Source organism: Nelumbo nucifera, chromosome 3 (assembly GCF_055504915.1).
Source record: "Nelumbo nucifera cultivar China Antique chromosome 3, China Antique-T2T, whole genome shotgun sequence".
Classification (NCBI taxonomy): domain Eukaryota; kingdom Viridiplantae; phylum Streptophyta; class Magnoliopsida; order Proteales; family Nelumbonaceae; genus Nelumbo; species Nelumbo nucifera.
Genome location: NC_142651.1, coordinates 66,646,046 through 66,666,679, shown reverse-complemented (window position 1 = coordinate 66,666,679; position 20,634 = coordinate 66,646,046). Strand labels below are relative to the sequence as shown.

The 20,634-nt window shown below is 36.1% G+C and overlaps 1 protein-coding gene across 2 annotated transcripts in view; it reads right to left on the bottom strand.

Annotated features, from left to right (window-relative positions):
• Positions 1 to 3,272: 3,272 nt before the first annotated feature.
• The window catches only part of LOC104588919 (GTP binding protein), a 49,350-nt gene continuing 31,988 nt past the window's right edge, over positions 3,273 to 20,634 (bottom strand). For both annotated transcript variants that reach the window (XM_010247043.3, XM_019196224.2), the window contains 4 exons: positions 17,655 to 17,730; positions 13,224 to 13,316; positions 4,236 to 4,286; positions 3,273 to 3,619 (listed from right to left, as the gene is read on the bottom strand). In XM_010247043.3, the coding sequence (XP_010245345.1) occupies positions 3,521 to 3,619; positions 4,236 to 4,286; positions 13,224 to 13,316; positions 17,655 to 17,730 (319 nt within the window). In that variant the 3' untranslated portion in view covers positions 3,273 to 3,520. The remainder of the gene's footprint in view (positions 3,620 to 4,235; positions 4,287 to 13,223; positions 13,317 to 17,654; positions 17,731 to 20,634) is intronic.

Here is a 20,634-nt window from a genome sequence, read left to right as displayed (position 1 = left end):
TATAGTAATAAGAATATTTCATAATATATTTATTAGTAATAATTAAAATAATTTTATTTATTATTAGTTAATAATAATAAATAAAATATTATTTTAATTAAATAATAAATAATTATTTTTTTCAAAAAATATAATATTTGTTTATTAATAAGAATATTGTTTTTAATATCCTTTTTATTGTTTATAATACTATTTTATTAAGGGTAAAATAGTAAATTTCACATTTTCAAATGTTGGAGACTGCTCCAACTCGAATGATCTTATCTTTTTAGAATATCTGAAAAGTATAAAATTATTTCTACTTCTTTTCAGATTTCAGACCCAAATAATCTTTTTAACTTTTAATATTGTATATTTCAAATTTATCGAAGACTACCTAAATCTTATATTTAAGGTACTTTTTCCAACCAATAAATTCAATTGATCTATCCAATACTTTTAACAATACAAAATCTATGTTTTTTTTAATTGACCAAAAAAGGAAATTGTTTTTTCGTCCAAGTGGATGGAAACAAAATGCAAAAGTTAAAAGCAACCAAAAAATTAAATTGTTTTCCTATTTGGTGGCTAGTCAAGAATTCAATCTTTCATGTCAAATGTGTCAACTCTTGATGTCATAATTAAATAATAAAATTTAAAAAGAAAAAACACAAAAACATTGGGGCATGTCTTTAATATTATATTTATTATATCAAACAAAAATGTGTGTGATAAATAAGAATTATTTTATATACAAAAATAAAAAGACTCTCAAAAAAGTTAGACACGTCATTACTACTACTATTATTATCTTCATCACCATCTAACACTGTCACGTACAAAGCATATGCATTTTTGTTGGTCAGAGGGATCTGTTCCTCACACTTGAGCACCCCACATGCACATCCACCATGCATTGGGAACATCTCCCTTGAATAATAACTTATAAGTACGGGAGATATTCCCAATGCATGGTAGGATGTGCATGTGAGGCGCCATATGTGAGGAGCAGATCTGGTCTCGAACCTATATGGGTGTATCAACTGATACATTATGATATTTGGGTAAAAGACATAAACTTCTCTTAACATTTCTTATAAATACTAAAACCTCTTCTCTTTTTAGAAAGGACTTAAACCTCCTCCCTCTCACATGTATTACCAGTTATGCCTAACGAAAGAATTTAAAGGACAAATATGCCCTTATGGGCTATATGTTGGGCACACAAAAAACCCATAGAAGTGTTTAGCGCTCAAGCAATAACAACCTCCCTACTCATGTCACCAAGGTTCAAAGATAAGGCCAAGGTGTATCAACCTGTACCGATGCTTTTTTTTGTGTTTTTTTTTTATTTTTTTATTCTAATTCAGAGGAGTCGGTTTAAGGCCCGACTACCCTCTGAACCATGGTCTGACCCGAAACACCCCTTGTAGGGGTATATTGGGAATGCCACAATACGATATGTATCGACCGATATGGGCCGATACATAACGATACCCTACCGATACGAACTGATATATATATTGGAGTAGAATCAGTTTACTACTTCAATGGCTAGCTTAAAGCTGGTGGTTTGTGTTGGTTTTGCATAGGCAAGAAAGAAATTTTATGCCGTAACTGCAATGGAGCTGGTTTTGTGGGTTGATTCATGAATAATTTTGACGAGTAAGAGAATACGTGACAGATTTAGTGGGTCAATCTCTGTTGATTGTCAAGGCTCCAAAGAACCTTCGATAAGTGCAACTTACAGAGATTGACAAGAAGACAAATGCTTGTGGTTAGACCCACGCCTCAATCAGACCTGAGGCATGTTCACAGAAACCTCTGAAATCCAAATTGCAACTCTCTCTCTCTCTCTCTCTCTCTCTGAAAACTATACCACAGGGTCAAAGAGGAGGTAGGAGATCCAACAAGAACCCAAATTGGATGAACACAATCGGAAACAGATCCATCTGTTACTCCTAGTTCAACTCATCCCCTATGGAAACCAGCAACGGGTATAGGGTTGAGTATTCTCGATGAGGGGAGGAGGAACAAGGGCCCAAGGGTAAAATTGGATCTTTAAAAAGTTCAGTAGCATATGACAATTCCATGCAAACGGAACTTCACAAATTATTAATGGAGGGAGGTCCTTGTCTGATGAAACCATTGCAAAAACTAAAATTTTCTAAAACCGCTTTTAAGAAAGGGTAAATTGTTGAAACCACCCCTGAAGTTTCTGATTGTTGCTAAAACCTCCCCTAAATTTTGACAATTGCAATCAGCTCTCATTAACTTTCTGGCATAGTTGCACACACCTTTTGATCGAAACTTCTAAAAAAAGACATAAAAATATCCAAAATACCCATATTACTTTTGAAAAAAAATGTTTATTTTCCAAATTTTCTATCTAATCCCTACCCCAAACCCTTCCAAACTCTTTTCTGAAATTGATTAATTTTCTAAATTTACCCTTCATATCAATCACTCAAAGGTTCATATCAATCACTCAGAAACAAGGTTCAAAGTATCGACACAACCACCAATACGTATCGTTCCAAGACCCCTCCGATACACCCCTACAGTGGGTGTATCGGGGGTCTGACCGGTTCAGGGTGTGGAGGTCTAAACCAGCTCCCCTAAACCAGTTGCAAAAAAAAAAAAAAGTACCAAAAGCTGTATCAATTCGCCTGATACGCCCATACCGGCATATCGGGCGTATCAATATTTTGAACCTTGCTCAGAAGGTAAAAGCTTGGTTTTTGTTGTTCATAATGTTTGTATTATTTTTTTCTATAGAAACTAGCCTCAATAATAACTTTATGGGTATTTTGGATATTTTCATGCCTTAAAAATTTAGAAGATTCTACCCAAAGAGGTCTACTTGCAACTGTATCAGAAAGTTCAGAAAAGGTGATTGCAATCACTAAACTCCAGGGGAGGCTTACAACAACAGCAAGATGCTTCAGGGGAGGTTTCAGCAATTTACCCTCTAAGAAATTCCACCTTTGGCACAAACTCTGATACGCAGGTTTTATGTCTTCTACTTTTTGACGTCATATTGCAACAAAATAATTAGTCAAGCAAACTATTGAACTAGGTGGACAAATTAAAGTATGCCGAGATATAGAATAAACGGGTAAAGCAGCCTCTATGCCAAGGTTTCAACAGAAGAACAAATACTGTTGGAAATAAGAGGGGCAAAAGCTCCACCAAATAGAATCTTCGACTCAGGGTATCAAGGCAACACAAGTGAAGGAGCTAATATGAACTCCCCAAGCTATATGGGAAAACATTTACAATGGGTGAAAGCATTTATGCAAAGTGACTCGCACTGAGCTCCTGCTATCTATAGATTTTTCATTTTATACCAACCAATAATAATGTGGAGAAGACTTCCTTACAGTACCGGCTTGTAAGGTGTATATGCAAAAGAAACAACGAAGTCTACAAACTACAACAGTATCAAAATCTTGGCTATCACATATAAACTTAATGATAAAAGGCAAAAGAATAAGCTCTGGTTCAGCAGATACGCCTTTTACATCAATGGGGAAAAGGTTCACTTCTTCCCACCACCAGAGACATTGAACTTGAAGAAGATGATGTCTCCATCCTGGACCACATACGTCTTCCCCTCTTGTCTGTATTTGCCTGCAGCCTGTATAAAGAAAACAGAAGTTTGTGGCAAGACTTCCTAAAAAAGCAGATCAAAGTAGGACAGAGAGGAAAAGAAAGAGGGAAAATACGAACTATATAGCCATCCAAGTACATTAAGCTGACACTCAAAGATCACTTTCCAACAGTGCCCAAAATGATTTGTTATCCTAAACTAAAATTTAAAGATCACCATAATCAAAATTTACCATCCATTTATGTCCCAGGATCTATGTGATGTCGGGCATGGAAAGAAAAAAAAAAAAGTTTCTGCCATGGATATGAGTTTAGGTAACTTGCCAATTCACAAAGTTATAGTACATGTACACAATTTTCAATCATAGACAGTCCTTATCAGTAATGATTAGATATTTAAGCCATATACAAGAGTACAAGACAAGATTTTCTTGTCCTGAAGAATATCATAAGGTAATCATGTCCTAAATTTACATGTTAATTACATATAGCAACACTATTTTCAGTTCCCCTTCAGATAGAATTTATTTGTAGAAAGTAATTTACTCTCATTAATCAGAACACTGTAAAGTCACTTGGGATGCAATGCCCAGGAAAAGAATGCCCAAGAGTATCAATGAGACTTCTGGACTATGGATACATACCTTAACAGCTGATTCACTGCCCAACTCCTTCAGATCCTCAAATTTCATCACCTGAAAGCCATCACATTACTCAAGTTAGTAACAGGTGGCAGTTGTACAGTTATATAGGCTCAAAAGTTGGTTAGAAACAGAAAACTAAAAATATGAATATTGTGTAAAAAAATGCACATCTTTAATTTGTGAAAAGATGTATTTTCTAGATAACCTGTGTTTTCATACATACATGCATGCACGCACAAGTGTGAATGATTTTGTAAAATCATTAGGTTTGGAGTTGATTTTTCTATATATTAGATTTTTCTACTTTTGCATTTGGAGTTGATTTTGTAAAATCATTAGGTTACTTTTGTTGTTTCAAAGGAACCTATACTAACTTTTAACTTCCCAACTTCTTGGCTAATAAACCTTAAATTCGTATTTCATTCCGAGCTACTTCTAAACAAAGCAACCAAGTATACTGAAGGCTCATCGCTTAAGCAACTCTTTGATCTCCCACTTACATTGTCAACCCCTATTTGCTAATGCTGGTTATTCATTTACATGTAATATCTAGGGTTTGCTGAGAAAGAAAACAAGAAGAGGAGAGAAGTTAGTTATGAGGGGAGAAAAGAGAGTTACTGTTCACTCTCTCAAACTCATGATTTATATTTTTGAGAGAAATTACAAGTATGCCCTCATATGGGCACCCAAATAAAAAGGAGCATAAAATGACAAAAGGACCCTGACCCAAACAATCTCAACGTGTCTAGGTTCTTGGCAAACTTTGGATGATGAAGATCTTTAGTGAGACAACCAACAAATTGGTTCTTGGCAAACATTGTGGACAATGTTTATGGCTGCTTGATTATCACAATAGAGTCTCATTGGAGTATTAGCATGGATGCCTATCTCGGTTAGTAAGGTCTTCTACCAAAGTAGCTTTGACACTCCATGGGCCATTGGCATGTATTCTGCCTCAGTACTGGACCGAGCGACAACTGATTGTTTCTTGCTATATGAAACCTAATTGCCTCCAACTAAGGCATAGTAACCGGATTTGTAGGCCTCAACATTTAGATGCCCATGATTGGAGTACAACATCCATTTACTAAGACATCCCTTCAAATAGGCTAGGATTCTATTAACAGCTTGCATGTGGGAGATTCTAGGTCAATGCATATATCAATTGACCACCCCGACTGCATATGATATATCAAGTCTAGTCAAACAGAGATAGAGAAGGTGGCCAACCACTCTCTGAAAGGCCCCTTTTGTCTAGAAGAACATCTCCTTTAGTGGTACTCAACTTGTGGTTGGAATCAATTGGAGTTTCTGCAAGCTTGTATCTCAATTTCCCAACTTCAACTTTATGTAGCAAATCAAGAACATACTTCCTTTGAGAGAGGAAGATTCCCTTCTTGGATCTTGCAACTTCAATTCCAAGAAAGTACTTGAGATCACTGAAATCCTTACTCTCAAATTCAGAAGCAAGAAAGGACTTTAATTGAAAGATACTTGAGATGTCATCCCCAGTCACAACAATTTCATCAACATATACTATCAACATAGTCAACTAACCATCGAACTTCCTTAGAAACAAGTTGTGATCAGCCTATGATTGAGACAATCCAATATTCAAAACAACATTTCTATATATGCCAAACCAGGTTAAGGAAGCTTACTCCATGAGGTATTCTTCACATCCATCTGATATAAAAGCTAAGCAAATTGGACAGCCAATGACATAATCACATGAATAGAATTCATTTAGCAATTAGAGCAAAGGTTTCCAAATAATCAATGTCATAAGTTTGGGTATATCCTTTGGCCACAAGGCAAGCTTTATACCTCTCAGTTGAACCACTTACACCCAACAAGGACCTTACCCTTAGGACGATGCACAATTGGACAAGTTTGGATCATTATCAATGCCTTCATCTCTTGGTCCATAGCTTTTTTCTAGTGAGGAGACAACACTACGAAGAATAGAAACAAAGGAGATGGTAGAAATATAGGCATAATAAAAGGGTGAGAAAGCATCATACAACACATAATTAGTAATAGGATACTTGTTACATGTTTTCCCCTTCCAGAGGGCAATAGAAAGATCAAGAACCACCCTCTCATTGCGCTTGATGAAGAATTGCTACCAAGATCGAGGTTGATACAAAAAAGGTGGACGAAGGGAAAGAAATCCCTCATTACAAGGATGAAAGGAAGGAAAAGAACTAGTAGACACAGAAACAAGAATGAAAAGGTTGAATGGAGTCCGATCTTCACTGGCAAGCTCCCCCTAAAGAGAATGATAGGAAGACTGAAAAAAGGATGAGGACTCAAGGAAGGTAACATCCTTAGAAACATACCTCTGACCAGACTGAGGATCAAAACATCTACAGCCTTTCTGAACAAGAGAGTAACCAAGGAAAACACATTTAATATACTAAAGGTCAAATCTTATGTCTTAAAGGACTCATATTGTGAACAAAACAAACACATCCAAAGACCCTGAGAGGTAAATTGAAGGTGGGTTCACCAAGAAGAAACTAATGAGAGGACCGAAGGTTTAGCATCCTTCATGGGAGCAAGAAGGAACATGAGTCTAGAACAGAAACCCACAAGCAACTTCAACAACATGTCTATTCTTCCTCTCAGCAACTCCTTTCGTTATGGAGTATGAGTACATGAGCTCTAGTGAATAGTGCCTTGTTCTTTAAGAAACAAACGATGATGGTTTTCAAAGTAGTCATTTGCATTGTTAGATCTTATTATCTTAAATTCTTTTCTCAAATTGGGTTTCCACCGTATTCATGAAATTTTGAACAATCATAGGAACTTCATCACAATGTTTCATCAAGTACAGCCATGTATATCGAGTGTAGTCATCAATGAAGAGAATGAAGTATCTATACCTACCCATGCAAGGAATGGTAATATGGGCCCCAAACATTAGCATAAACCAAATAAAAAAACAACATTACTTCTATTGCTCGCAAAAAAATGTGGTCCTACATTTTTTGTATAAATGACAAACTTCACATTGAGGATTGAAGTTGGATATTGAATTGAACAAATTTAAAAACAAAAGTTTTATAGACTTAAATGACATGAGAAAGACGATAGTGCCACAACTACACATAAAAAAAAACACCAATTTCCCATTGGAACAAGACTCTAATCCTGGCTACAATCCATATTTTGAAGCTTCATCAAAAAGTTAGACTCCATTGATTTCATGCCTACTTCCAATAATCTTCCCCATGCTCAGATCCTAAAAAACACAGGAAAAAAGGTTACAAATCAATTAAGGGACTTACTAAGAGAATTGACAGATAACAAGTTTTTATGCAATTGAAGAACATGAACAACAAATCCAAGGGAAAGGTTATGGATAACTTTGACTTCCTCCTTAACTTGAGATAGGGGTCTGAGATCTATTTGCGTCAATAATCTTCCCCTTCCAAAGGGTTAACTTATATGAAGTAAAGTGTAAAGGCATACCAATCATATGGGTACTAGCCCCAAAGGCAACAATCCATGGGGTAGAGGAGGTGGAACAAGCAAGTGTAGTACTTATGTTAGCATATGCACCGGATGGATTACTAGAACCAAATGAGGAGATGCTCACTCTTTTCCAAGTGCAACAAAAGATCCAAAGTTTATCCATCATATCAGAGGAGTCATGGGAGGGAATGGTCATATCAGAAAACCGACCCTCATTGTCAAGTGTGGCCAAATGAGCATTGCTTTTCTTTTTAGTTTTAAACTTATCCGGTTTCAAGTGGGGATTGAATTCACAACATCTTTCCTTAATATGTCTCAACTTCTTGCAATATTCACAAATGACATCATCAATCTTCTCAGTTGCAGTATTCTTAATACCACTTGGCTTAGGCTTAGAGGACATAAAGGCAAAGTGCTCAATCACAAAGGGCTATAGCATGGCCGTCCTACTTTTTTTCCCTTGTACAAGAGAGAATGCAGTAGCTAGAGAGACAATTCCCACATTCAGAATATGTTGCCTAGTGAAATCAAACTCCTGATTCAGGCTGGCAAAAAAGTCAAAAACTATGTTCTCCTCAATATACTTACCTCTTCCTGTGATGGTAAGCTTAGCCGATTGGAACCACTACAAAAAGTTGGTCCCATCAAGTTTTTACAGTGGTTATCGTACCACTAGAAACATCAACATTTCCAAACACACACTAGAACTCATTTGTACATCTTTTGGTGATTTCATACCTCATAGACAACTTTCTTGACAACCAAGGAGCACGCCAACACCCAACCGGAATACAAACCCCAAAAGATGGGTCAAACTCAGTTAAAGGCTAGAAAAGGGGCCAAAAGTTAGCAAGCAGCAAAATAGAGGGAGAAGAAAAACTCCCAAATAATTTTTTAGGCTTTAGAAAAATACAAGATCACTTCCCGTCATTTCCAAACTATAAAATGACCTAGAAAACCAGGTTTTGCAAGATAAAAATCCATTAACCAAGAGAAGCAAGCCTCTAAACCAGATCTGAAATTTCTGCAATTTTCCACTTGAAAAGTCCACAATAAATCATGAAGGCATCAAATAACAAGAGATGACCCAAAATTCATCTAAAATCAAGGCAAATCAAACTATACAATTTTTAGAGATTGCCACTGCCCCATGTATGGACTACTAACGTCATCCAACAATAGTCTGATAGTAGCTCACCCTACAAGTAAAAAGCAGTAGAGAAAGACTCTCCCAAGAACTTCTAGTTGCTTTGATACCAACTTGTAATATCTAGGGCTTTGTTGAGAAAGAAAAGAGAAGGAAAGAGAGAAAGAAGTTATGAAAGGATTTTAAAAACATTTAGTTTAAAATTAAAGTTTATTTTTTAATTAATATGATTTTTAAAATTTTCTTAATTTGTTTTTGAATATTTACTTCTTTGCACTTATTATTTTTTTTATTTTACGTCTTGCTTCAAAAAGGCATGTGTCTCGCCTTGTGCCTTGCACCTTAAGCACAAAATGGCCATTGTGCTTTTCTTGCACCTTCTTTTTGGTAATATGATTTTCTTGCACCTTGTGCTTTTAAAACATTGTCTAGGACTTCCTTTATGTGGGAATCCGAGAGCAAAAGGTTTTTGGAGGCTGGTGCTAGGGAGGTTTGTTAAGAAACTACCTCTTTGGAAAAGGAATTACATTTCAATGGGAGGGAGCATAACCCTAATTTCAACTACTACAACTAACCTACCCATTTATAACCTATCAACTTTCCGTATATTGGTTAAAGTAGGTAAGCAATTAGAAAATAGGTAGGCAATTAGAAAAGTACATGAGAGACTTCCTTTGGGAATCAAATGATGAGAGGAATGACCATTTAGTGAAGTGGGAGCAGGTTAGCAAATCCAAGGAGCAAGGTGGGTTAGGATTTGGGTACCTGATTATAGAAAACCAGCTTTGCTAGGGAAATGGTTGTGGAGATTTCCCTTAGAAAGTGACAAGCTATGGCATAGGGTCATTGAAATCATACATTGTATCTTGGACAATGGTTGGGATGATGTGGGAACAAAAGGTGCTCCCTATTTTTCTTAACCTTACTCGCTTTGATGTGGGATGTGGGAACGAAATCTGCTTTTGGGAATACTTGTGGCTTGGTGACACACCCCTCAAGGTGAGATTCCCTTTACTCCCTATCCAATTAGAACCCATTTCAAAATTTGGAGTAGCATCACCTTCTGAGATAAATTGGAACTTTGGCTTCAAAAGGGGAATGAGGAACAAGGAATGTCATTCCCTTACCTCTTTGTTGACCAAATTAAAGTCGATTTTTCTAGACGAAAACTCAAAGGACAACAGACTTTGATCAATCTCCTCAAATGATCTTTTCACTTGCTTAGCTATAATATTAGACCTTAAGATTAAAAGAATATAGTTTAGATGTTTTACTTAAATCTTCTTATGAAAATATGAAAAGTGAAATTGGAAGAAAAAAAGATCAAGTTAATAATTTATTATTTGAAATGTATAGTGTATATGAATCTCAATTATTAGGACATAAGAGAACTTGTAGAACCTCCACTACTGAAACCTCTAGTTCTAGTAGTGGAAGAGATAGAGCTTGGTCCTTAATAAATATAAAAGGCAAAAAATAGCTCCCACGTTATCATCAACTTCATTTACTAAGCTTAATTTTTATTTACAATCTGATTTTACTAATTTAATATATTCCCTCATCTCAAAGGAATTAAATAATTTTGATATTTTAGCCTAAAGGAATTAGCAAGGAAAAATTACCCAGTTCTTGCCACCATGGAACGTGATCTACTAACCCCTCTAGTGTCCACAATTCCATTGGAGTCTTGTTTTAGGGCAGGTACTTGGGTTTTGAACAACAAGAGAAGATGCATGAATGATGAAAGCTTAAAGATGTGTATATTATTTAAGGATTTGTTGGATGTTGAAGACAGGCTACAAGATCAGTTCACTTGATGTTTCACCAGAAGCAATTGACCTGAATCAAAGAGATGGAGGAGGTGGCACTTGAAGAGTTGAAGTTGAAGAAAATAATGAAATCAATATTTTTTTGTATACTCAATAATTGTACAACATTTTTAAAATTATTATAAGTTTTTTTCAATTTTATTTAATAGTTATTTTTTTATTTTTTTCAATGGTCAATACCATTATATATTTTTATTTTCAATTTTATTAAATTATTTTTATGTTTTATTCCAATTCGATTATATTTTCTTCAAATTATTTTTTACTTTGTATTCATTAAATTCAAATGAAATAAAATTTGTAAAATTTTCCTTTCAATTTGTTGTCTATTTTGTATTTTGTCAAGTGTCTTTTTTATTTTTATTTTTCCCAAATGTTTTTATCATTTTTACTTGGCAAAAAAATGAAAAAAAAATAACAAAATTAACAAAAAAAAATGACTTGGCCTGATTTGACACAAACCCACCTAGTCTTAAGTCGCAAGCCATGTGGGGCCTAACCTTTGAGGGGTTCCGGGCTAGGCAAACACGACACGGCCCACATTACACCTCTACTAATGTATCCTTTGCAAAGCATGTGGTGAGACAATTCCCCCATTTACTAATCTCCTATTTTTTGTGTTGTGTTTGGGAACACTTATGCTCTCTCTTTGGTTGCAGGTGGGTGCCCCCTTAAGACTTGGTAAATCTCTTCAGACCAAGCTTTCTGAGGCAACCAAGAAAGACAATGAGAATCATGTGGAGGACAGTTAGGTAGTACTGGTATGGATTGTATGGGAAGAAAGAAAAAAAAGAATCTCTAGTGAAAAAAGTAGGTCAAAGAAGGAGCTAATAGAAGATATAAAGATAAGAGTAGCACATGAGGTAAGGAAAATGGAACCTTTTTAGCCTTTGAGAACATTATTAGAAAGTGGAATGAAGTGGTGCACTATTATAGAGGGAAAGAAAGGGTAAGCATGGTATGGAACAATGTTTTAAAACAGGGAGGCGTGATGCGATGTATTCCAATACTTAGGCATGAGGCGTAGTTCAGAACGTAAGAGGTGTAAGACTCCCGAACAGAAGGCAGCATAAGCCTCCTTAAGAGGTGAGGCGATGAGGAGGAAGGAGGAAGAAAATTTTCATTTTTCTTCATTTTTAGTAAAAATCTTTTATATTAAGAAAAATGAAGATGCATACCACTTTCTTTCCCCTTATCTTCCCTTCCCTACCCTTTCCTTTTCTTATCTTTCTTTTTCTCTTTTTTTTCTTCTCTTTCAATGATTTTTCTTCCCCTTCCCTTTCTTTTCCTTTCCCTTTTATTTTCTCTTTTTCTTCTTTCTTTTTTCTTTTTCTTTTGTGTGTGCCTACGCCTCAGAGGTGTTAACACCTCTGGCATATGCCTCAGGGTGTTTTGGGCGCGCCTTGCCTCACACCTCCAGGCATACGGCTCCTACGCCTTTTAAAACACTGGGATGGAATGCTCTGGTAGCTAATGGAATAAAACTGAATTTTAAGGAAGTTCAATGGAGAATCCAAGAATGGCAAGCATAGGTGGTGTATTCAGAGAGTCCTCAAGCAAGGTGATGGCAATGTCCTCAAGACCAATTTGGAGTGGAGATTTGACCAGAGCAGAATTATTGGCACTGCAACAAGGTTTAAGATTGGTAAAACAGATTAGATTCCAATACTTGAAAGTGAAAGGAGACGCGAAACTAGCTATATCTTGAGTGAGAAGGAATAACTTAGCACCTTCAATTTACAAGCATGCATTCAGGGAAATAGAATAGTTGGCAAGGGAGTTGCATGCATCTTTTAACTGGGTTAGAAGAAAAGCTAGCGGGATGGCAGATGTACTAGCAAAGCAGGGGATCAATAGACAGCAATTGTTTTGGGCAAGTTTGTAAACACCTTGTTTGTAATTGGGGTTGGTGGGTATATTCCAATCTGTTGTATTAACTCTAAATCTCCCGATTTAATAAATTTTCCTTTGCTGATAAAAAGAAAAGAATAAAGAAACAAGGAAGTTATCAGATTTAACAAAGTGAGAGGTGTCTATTGTAGGTAATACTGGAATTTGCTTTAAGCTTTGGAATCTCTCCACCACTTCTTTCATGAGTGTAGCACACAATCTCCTCATCAATAAAAGGTGTCCATGAAGGAGGAAAATCCCCTTCATACCCATGAAGGCAAAGGAATTAGACCCTTTAGCCTCCACATGATGGAGCATTAAGAAATCAGATGGTATGGGAACAGAACCCCCAGGAGAGGGATAGTGTAATGAATTCAGAAGAGGTGGTTAACTAAGTCCAGCCACCTTGGAGGGATATGCATATTCTACTCTTCAATATTTCATATTAATAAAACTCAGAATTGTTATTCATAAAAAAATGTGTAAGCAGAAATTAACATTCAGAGAAAGCTGAAGTCTAAAAAGTACTTGACTAATTTCCAATTTCTACTGAAACTAAGTCAGAATAGGTACTGAATGATAAGGAGTAAAATATAGGATATATTGATAAAAAATAAAATAAAATATGGGGGTATAAAGCACCTCTGCACAAATGAATCCTCTCTCAAAATCAGTATGGATAACACCAGCAGCTTGAGGAGCCTTTGTTTGGCGTCTGATTTGCCAACACTTCACCTGTGGAAACCAGTTGTCAGTGAAACGAGTCAATAAAGGGAAACCTACACCTTTACATAGAAAAACAGTAGTTTCTATTGGCATTGTGGAGGACAAGAAAAGGTCAATAAGAGGGAAGTCCTCATTCATATTAGAGTAGATACACTGAACTGACAGATGAATTTCAAAAATTAAAATTAAATTAATTCAAAAAAAACAATTATTTAAAGACATAGCAGTAAGCATTACTATCCTATGACTCAAGTTAGGATCCCCAACTCACTTGCAAATCAGTTTCAGCATTAGTTGTCAGCAGTGGTGGCAATTAACCAGTAATCTTATTTTTATTAGTAGAAAAGATTTCATAAAGAATTAGTAGAAACAACTTACACAATAAACTTCCCACAAAGAGGCACAAGGTGCAGTATCACAAACAGTAGCAAATTACAATTGAGCCCAGAAAAGATGATCCCTATGCACTCCTTTCATAGCTAGACATTCAGCTATCCCATTAGCCGATTTCTTTCCACACTGAATTCTTACTGTCATACTGGAAATCAACCATTTAAACCTCTTCACAGCTTCCCTGTAGGTCCAAACAACAGTGTCTGGATTCCTTAGCCACCCAATTATTAGCTTTGAATCCCTCCCCCTCAGCAATTAAGCAGTAATCTTGAATTGACCTCCTTCTATGGACCCTTGATCATAAAAGTCACTTCACTTGCATGCCTTCTTTAAGGTTCTGAATACAAACTCTAAATGACCCAATTAGAGCAAGGTGCCAACCATCGAGTTGCAGCAGAGATTTGGGATCAAATCCCGCCTGCACATGGGTTGGGGAGGGGGGGGGGTTACGGATTGGGGGATAGGCTACCCCCCCCCCCCCCCCCCCGTTGTGTAGCCCTTCAAAAGAAATTAAAAAAAAAATGACCCAATTAGCAAGCACATGTACACACCTAGTGAACTAAAGCCCAGATTTTAGCCCTTAACCATGCCATTGGTCCCAATGGAGTGGCATGGATAATGCCACCACCATTATCTCCAAAAAATCCAACTCTGAAATAGATCAGCTTGCAGGAAAACAGCCAACAGAGTTGAGCTTAATAGCTCCATGCTTAGGAGAAGATCACTCTTCCATCACAATCTAGGACGAGATTACCTAGACACAGCATACAATCTACTAGACACCTTATTGGCAGAGAAGCCAAGAAATTGTGTTCTTAGGAGCCACATTGATAGTTATCAAATATTCAAATTATCTAAAATGTCTGATTTTTTGGAGAAACTCTACCATTTCTCTACATTCAAATAACCCACATTATGACAAAAAAAAACAGATACACACAATCTTTTATTTTCAAATCTGAACTGAGGACCACTCCCTTACCAAGGAGGACAACTGAGAGAGAGAGAGAGGGAGGGAGGGAGGGAGCGGAAGTAGATAGGAAAACAGAAAACAAATCAAAATAATACTAATTCCAGAGAGGAGTGAATAGGGAAAACAATTCCCAATGTTGGTCCCAGCTATCTGGGGACTGGAGTGCAATGTTACCGGTCAGTGAGATTTGGTTAAGTTTTTCTTTTCTTTGATAAGTAAATGGAAAAAAATTATTAAAAGAAAAAAAGAAACTGAATACAACTCAGAGCAGGTGTTAAGATAACACCCCCCAGACCACACAACTATGACCAACCAACAAGAACAACAAAAACAGAGAAAGCAAGAGAAACACATCATTTCTGCAAGAACCACGCCAAAGAAGCGATTTACCTACAAAGCCACAGGTCAAAAACCGTGCCAAAGAAGAGATTTGGTTAAGTATTGTGGATTCGTTAGGGAGCAATACAATACTTCCCCATCTCTACATGGTGAAATGTATGTTGATATTGAAATTGCAAACCATGCGAGGGTGTTGAGAGGCATTAGGCCAGCTACTGACCTAACCTTTGGCCTTTATTATATCACAAAGCCAATAGAAGAATTGCATGAGAGAGAGAGAATTGGCAAAGTATGCTTTTCATACTTTTGCTATTGGCTTGCTACAGTTGAGGTTCCTTGTGGTCTTGCACTCATGCCTTTGTAAAAGCTTGAATTGTCCTTATTGTAATCTTCTATTCATAAAAATATGGTTGTTATCAATCCTTAGAAGCAATGGTCGAAACTATTCTGGTAAGAGTGGAGCATTGGGCTAAGACTTTATGTTATTCTCCACTGTATCATGTGATGGCATTCATAGGAATTGGCTACCACCGACATTTCAGAAAATTAAGATGAACTTCAAAGGCTGCAGCATCAGGAATCCAGGACCCTCATGAACAGGAGTAATCAGAGGGGCAGATTGATCAATAATGGCTTTGTTCACAGGTTGGTTTTGGTGACTCAACAAGGGCAGAGAAGCTAACAGTTTTACAAGGACTGAAACTAGGGAAAGAACTAAGCCACAGTGGGATAATTGAGGAAGAAGAGTCAAGGTTGTTGTGGGATGGATAAAAAACAATCCACAAGAACATGGAAGTGCAGATACATTTTAAGGGATCAAATTACTTGTACAGGAATTGATTTTTACTGTCCAATGTATTCCTAGATCTTATAACAGTATGGCTGAGGCTTCACAAGGAAAGAGGTAAATAGAAATTAATTATTTTAGGGAGAGGCTTCAGAAGGGATTTGATGCAAGAGATTTGGGTGGATTGTATGTAATGGCCTACTTTTCTCCTTTGTAAATTTGTATACTGTGTTTTTATATTCATAAAGTTTTGATTGTTACCAACCAAGAAAAAAAATCAATCCAAAAAGAGATGTTGTTAACATGAAATGTAAGTGAAGTTGAAGGAGGTGCAAGTGAGACATGCACCTAGAGAACGATTTTTTGATGCCTCAATTTATACATTAGAATTAGGAAGGATATATAGTCTACAAGATTCTCACTCCAGTGATTAAGCCATAGAAAGAAACTTACTCCTCACTCAAGCAATTTACATAAGAATAGCCAATACAACAAAGTCGATGTTTAAAAAAAAAATAATGTTTTCCTACACAAAATATTGTAAAGACATCTAGATAAAGAAGTAATGAGAATATTTCAAACCAAAGTTTCCTAGTGAAACTTAAGAATTACAGGAGGCTGACTAGGTCCTTGACAAGCTCCTGATGTATGGTGCAAAGTTCTTAATTCACTTCATTTCAGAGAAGAAATTTCAACATTTTTGGGGCTTTTGTTCTGATTGAAAACAAAAAATGTGCACAATACTAACAAAGAGTGCAAGAAATAAGGTTTAATAAAAATGTGCACCATACTAAAATGCAAAATCAGTATAGTGGGTGTTCAAAAACTTAATAAATTATTCAACTATTCTGCATACTTCTCTATAAAAAAAATAAATTTATAATGAAATTTTTCTGATCAGGACAAATATGAAAACTCAATAGATGGAACATGGAACCACCTTTTTTGATGGAAGATGACACCATTAATTTTTTGATAAATAATGACAACCCCACTTGTTATGCTCCATAGATGAATCCTATGACCAGTATAGAGGATCCTCTGGATTGGCCACCGTCCTCTTTCACTATCCACATTATCTATATGCCATGCTTCTTTTTCTGATTGGTAACTGGTCAGAATTTTATTGCAAATATGAAAAAGTTGACAAGCTTAACCGAAATCCATTAGCAAGTAAATAGTATTTACAGCAAATCCTATAACATTGACTCTATTACAGTTGTCTGCCTTCCAAGACAGATCCCCAAATATAAAACTCTCCTATCAGCAATATTGCGTGTATGAAGGGGATGGGTGTTTTATGTAGCAAAAAAACTCCTGATTGATGAGTGAAGAATAAAAAGTACAGCCCAGAGCATGAGGCTCCCGCCAATGCGGCAGTATGGGGAGGCACAGATACACACAGCCTTAACCTTGCACATACAGAGCTGCTTCCAAGATTTAAACCCTGGTCATCCAGGTGACAATGGAGCAACCCAACCATTGCACCAAGGCCCACTCTCACCATGCTCCATCCAGGACATATCCCTAAATAAACTTGTCATTATAAGCAAATGAGCTATGACAGTAATAAGATGAATCAACATACTAGGTCTATATAAATTATATGGACAGTTACTTCTTGCCTTTTAGTCAGCATATACACATTAGTCATCATGGTTACTTAAAATGCATTTAATAGCAAGGATCTCTACTTAGATCAGAATAGTTGCATGAATAACTATGAGAAAGCACTGAAGGAAAAGAGAAATACAAGCATGATTATTTAGCTCAGTAACATCCATATTTTGAAAAGGGAGCTCAAGTGTTACACACAAGAGAGGAAATGGCACAGTTCTGGAATAAAAATCCTTACCTCATCAGGTCCGGCTGTAAAAAAGTAGATGAGATTAATAGCTGAGAATCCTATCTTTATGATTTTTGGAAGGGCACTGGAACAAAATTGGATTCCATCAATTTCAGATGCTTATACATTATGATGATGCATGAAAAATTTATCATAATATAAACTTATTGCATTTTCTTCTTACAAGTTACAACATGAATCTTGCAAATTAATCATTTAATGCCACTATGAGTTGATAAGAGGGGCCATAACTTAGTCTAATGGTAAAATCTCCATCTGACAAGGATGAGGACATGGGTTCAAGTCTGAGAGTGGCCACTTTGTGCCAAAACTAAATAAATAAGAAAAGAAAGAAAAAGAAATACCAAAGGGTAAGCCTGTATCCAGTGCACCCATCCCATTACCCCAGATAGCTGGTACCAACATTGGGACGTGGGCTTTTGTACGAGTTGACAAGATATGGCAAGAACAGAAGTGGACAAGGATTTATGTTGACTTTACACTAAAAATTGACTGCAAATATGCAATAAAAAGAATGATATAAAACATTTAGTTTACAATCTTTTTTAATAAAAACAACAAAAGAGGAAGGTTGGATACATTAAGATCAAGACAGCCAACAAAGTTCAAAAGTCTGAAATCCTATCTGAATTTTTTTCGATTTGGATGCTCCTTTTACTTAGGCAAATCAAATTTGGAAAGAACCATTTGATCTGATTAAGATCCCAGATCCAAGACAGATTAAATTTCAAATAATATATTTTTATACACAAATACATAGGTATATCTACTGATATAAAATTTATAATTAATAAATTCATAGATTTATATCTATATAAATTTATTACCTTTGTCAAAATTGACTTCTAGGTTTGGCATCCTTTTCAAAGAGATTTATCACCATATTCAAATTCCTAACCCATCCAATCTCATCTCCTTCACAAAATAGAATGGTGCCATCTGCAAACTGTATGTGTGATTTTAACTCTATCCCCTCCTACTCACCAACATCCCAGAATCTGCATTCTGCCCTCTCCAAAGGCATGCCCAACATTTCTACAACCAAAGTAAAGAGGAAAGGAAATAAGGGGTCTCCTTGCCTAATTCCTCTAGAAGTAGGGAAATGATCCACCACATAGGGGTGTAAACGGTATCCGATTATCCGATTCCAAATTCAATTCCCGACATAATTGAATCAAATTCGAATGGTTCGATAAATTTAATGATTGAATATCTTACTGATTAGTTTATAACCCCTCCCTCCCTCCTCCTCCTCCACCTCCTCCTCTCTCTCTCTCCTTTCCCCTCCCTCTCTTTTAATTTCATTCTTCTTGCTTTTTCCTCTTCTCTTCCTCTCTGCCTCTGTCTTTTCTATTTTCAAGCTATGAGCACTGAGCAACCACCATTCAGGATCAATATCCTCTACAGCTTTTCAAGAATAACAAGTGATGTGTCCATACTTTGAAGAATAGCAAATGATCCATCTTAGCACCTTTGTTCACTCTGTTTTAGGTTTTTTTAGTTTACTCTATTTTCTTCTATTTTCTTTTTGTTCAATGTCTTGTTGTTGACACTTCTCTTGTTCAATGTTTCGTTGCAGATGCCGCATATCATTTATTAGTTTTATTTTTAAAAGACAGGCTCTTCTTCCCCTTTTCTCAATGCATCTAGCTTTGTTAGGGTTTACAAGGAAAGTGAAAGTAATTGGCCGAATTCGAATCGAATCTAATATTCGATATTTTAATCGATTTTGAATTAGGTTTTTGGTTTTATATATCCAACAGATATTTAATTGAATCCGAATCACCTTCTTTGTAATCGAATTCGAATTCGAATTGGAATATAAGCTGATTCAAATCAAATTCGCTCCGTTGACAGGCCTACCACCATAGTGTTGTTCAACAAAATAGAAAAATGACAAGTCCTTACAAAATCCTCCACCCATTTACATCACCTCACCCCAAAACTGAAATTCACTAAAACTTCTAGCAAAAAAGACCAATCAACCATATCATAAGCCTTTTCCAAACCTAACTTGCATATCATCCCTTTTCTTCCGCTTCTCTTTAAGTCTTCAACATTTTCATTTGCTACAAGGATTTGATCAATGATTTGTCTCTCACTCTATCTTTGGCAAAGGCGCCTTGATTTGAGAAAACAATGGTGGGAAGCACTTCGCTCAGCCTTCTAAACAACACCTTTGCAATGATTTTCTATGGGCTATTTACCAAATGAATCGGTCTAAAGGGTGACATGTGTCACCCCACTTAAAGTGGCTAGAGGAGGGAAAACAGCCCTCTTGTTATGATAGGACAAGTGGCATCTTTCAGCCACTTTCTTTCCTAAAATTATTTCAGCCCACCAATAGGAAAGGGCTTAGAAGATCAACCTGGAAAGAAAGCCCCTATTCTTTTTTAAGTTGTGATTGGGAGTACTTTAATAACCCGTTCTCAGTCTAGCAAAAATTAAGGACTTGACACAACCACAACGAAAATATTGTATGAATGTATTGCTTCTTGATAGGTCTTTGGTCTTCAAGGACATCATGAATGTCAAGAGGATGGACTTTGTAAGGCAATGAAATGATTAATGGGATTTACTTTTTCTAATTTGTAAGGTATTGTCCACTTCCATACATACTAATATTTGTTAATGAACAAAGATTTGTGTTATTCATTTAAAGCAAAGTAGTAGAGAAACAAACATATGTTCAAATGGAAAAAACCAAAAAGAATCTAAATATGCATGCAACCATACATAAGACCACAATATCCATTAAACAAATAACAATATAAATAAAAAAAGAAAAGAAAATAAAGTTCACCAATTAAAATTATCATGAGTATATAATCTATCAAAAAAAATATCACGAGCATATATGTACATCATTTGACTCAAAAATATGATATAGAATGACAAACAAATACTAAGCTAGTTGCAACATTTACTTCCAATGATACAGATCCTATTTTCATGGTGAAACCCTGAA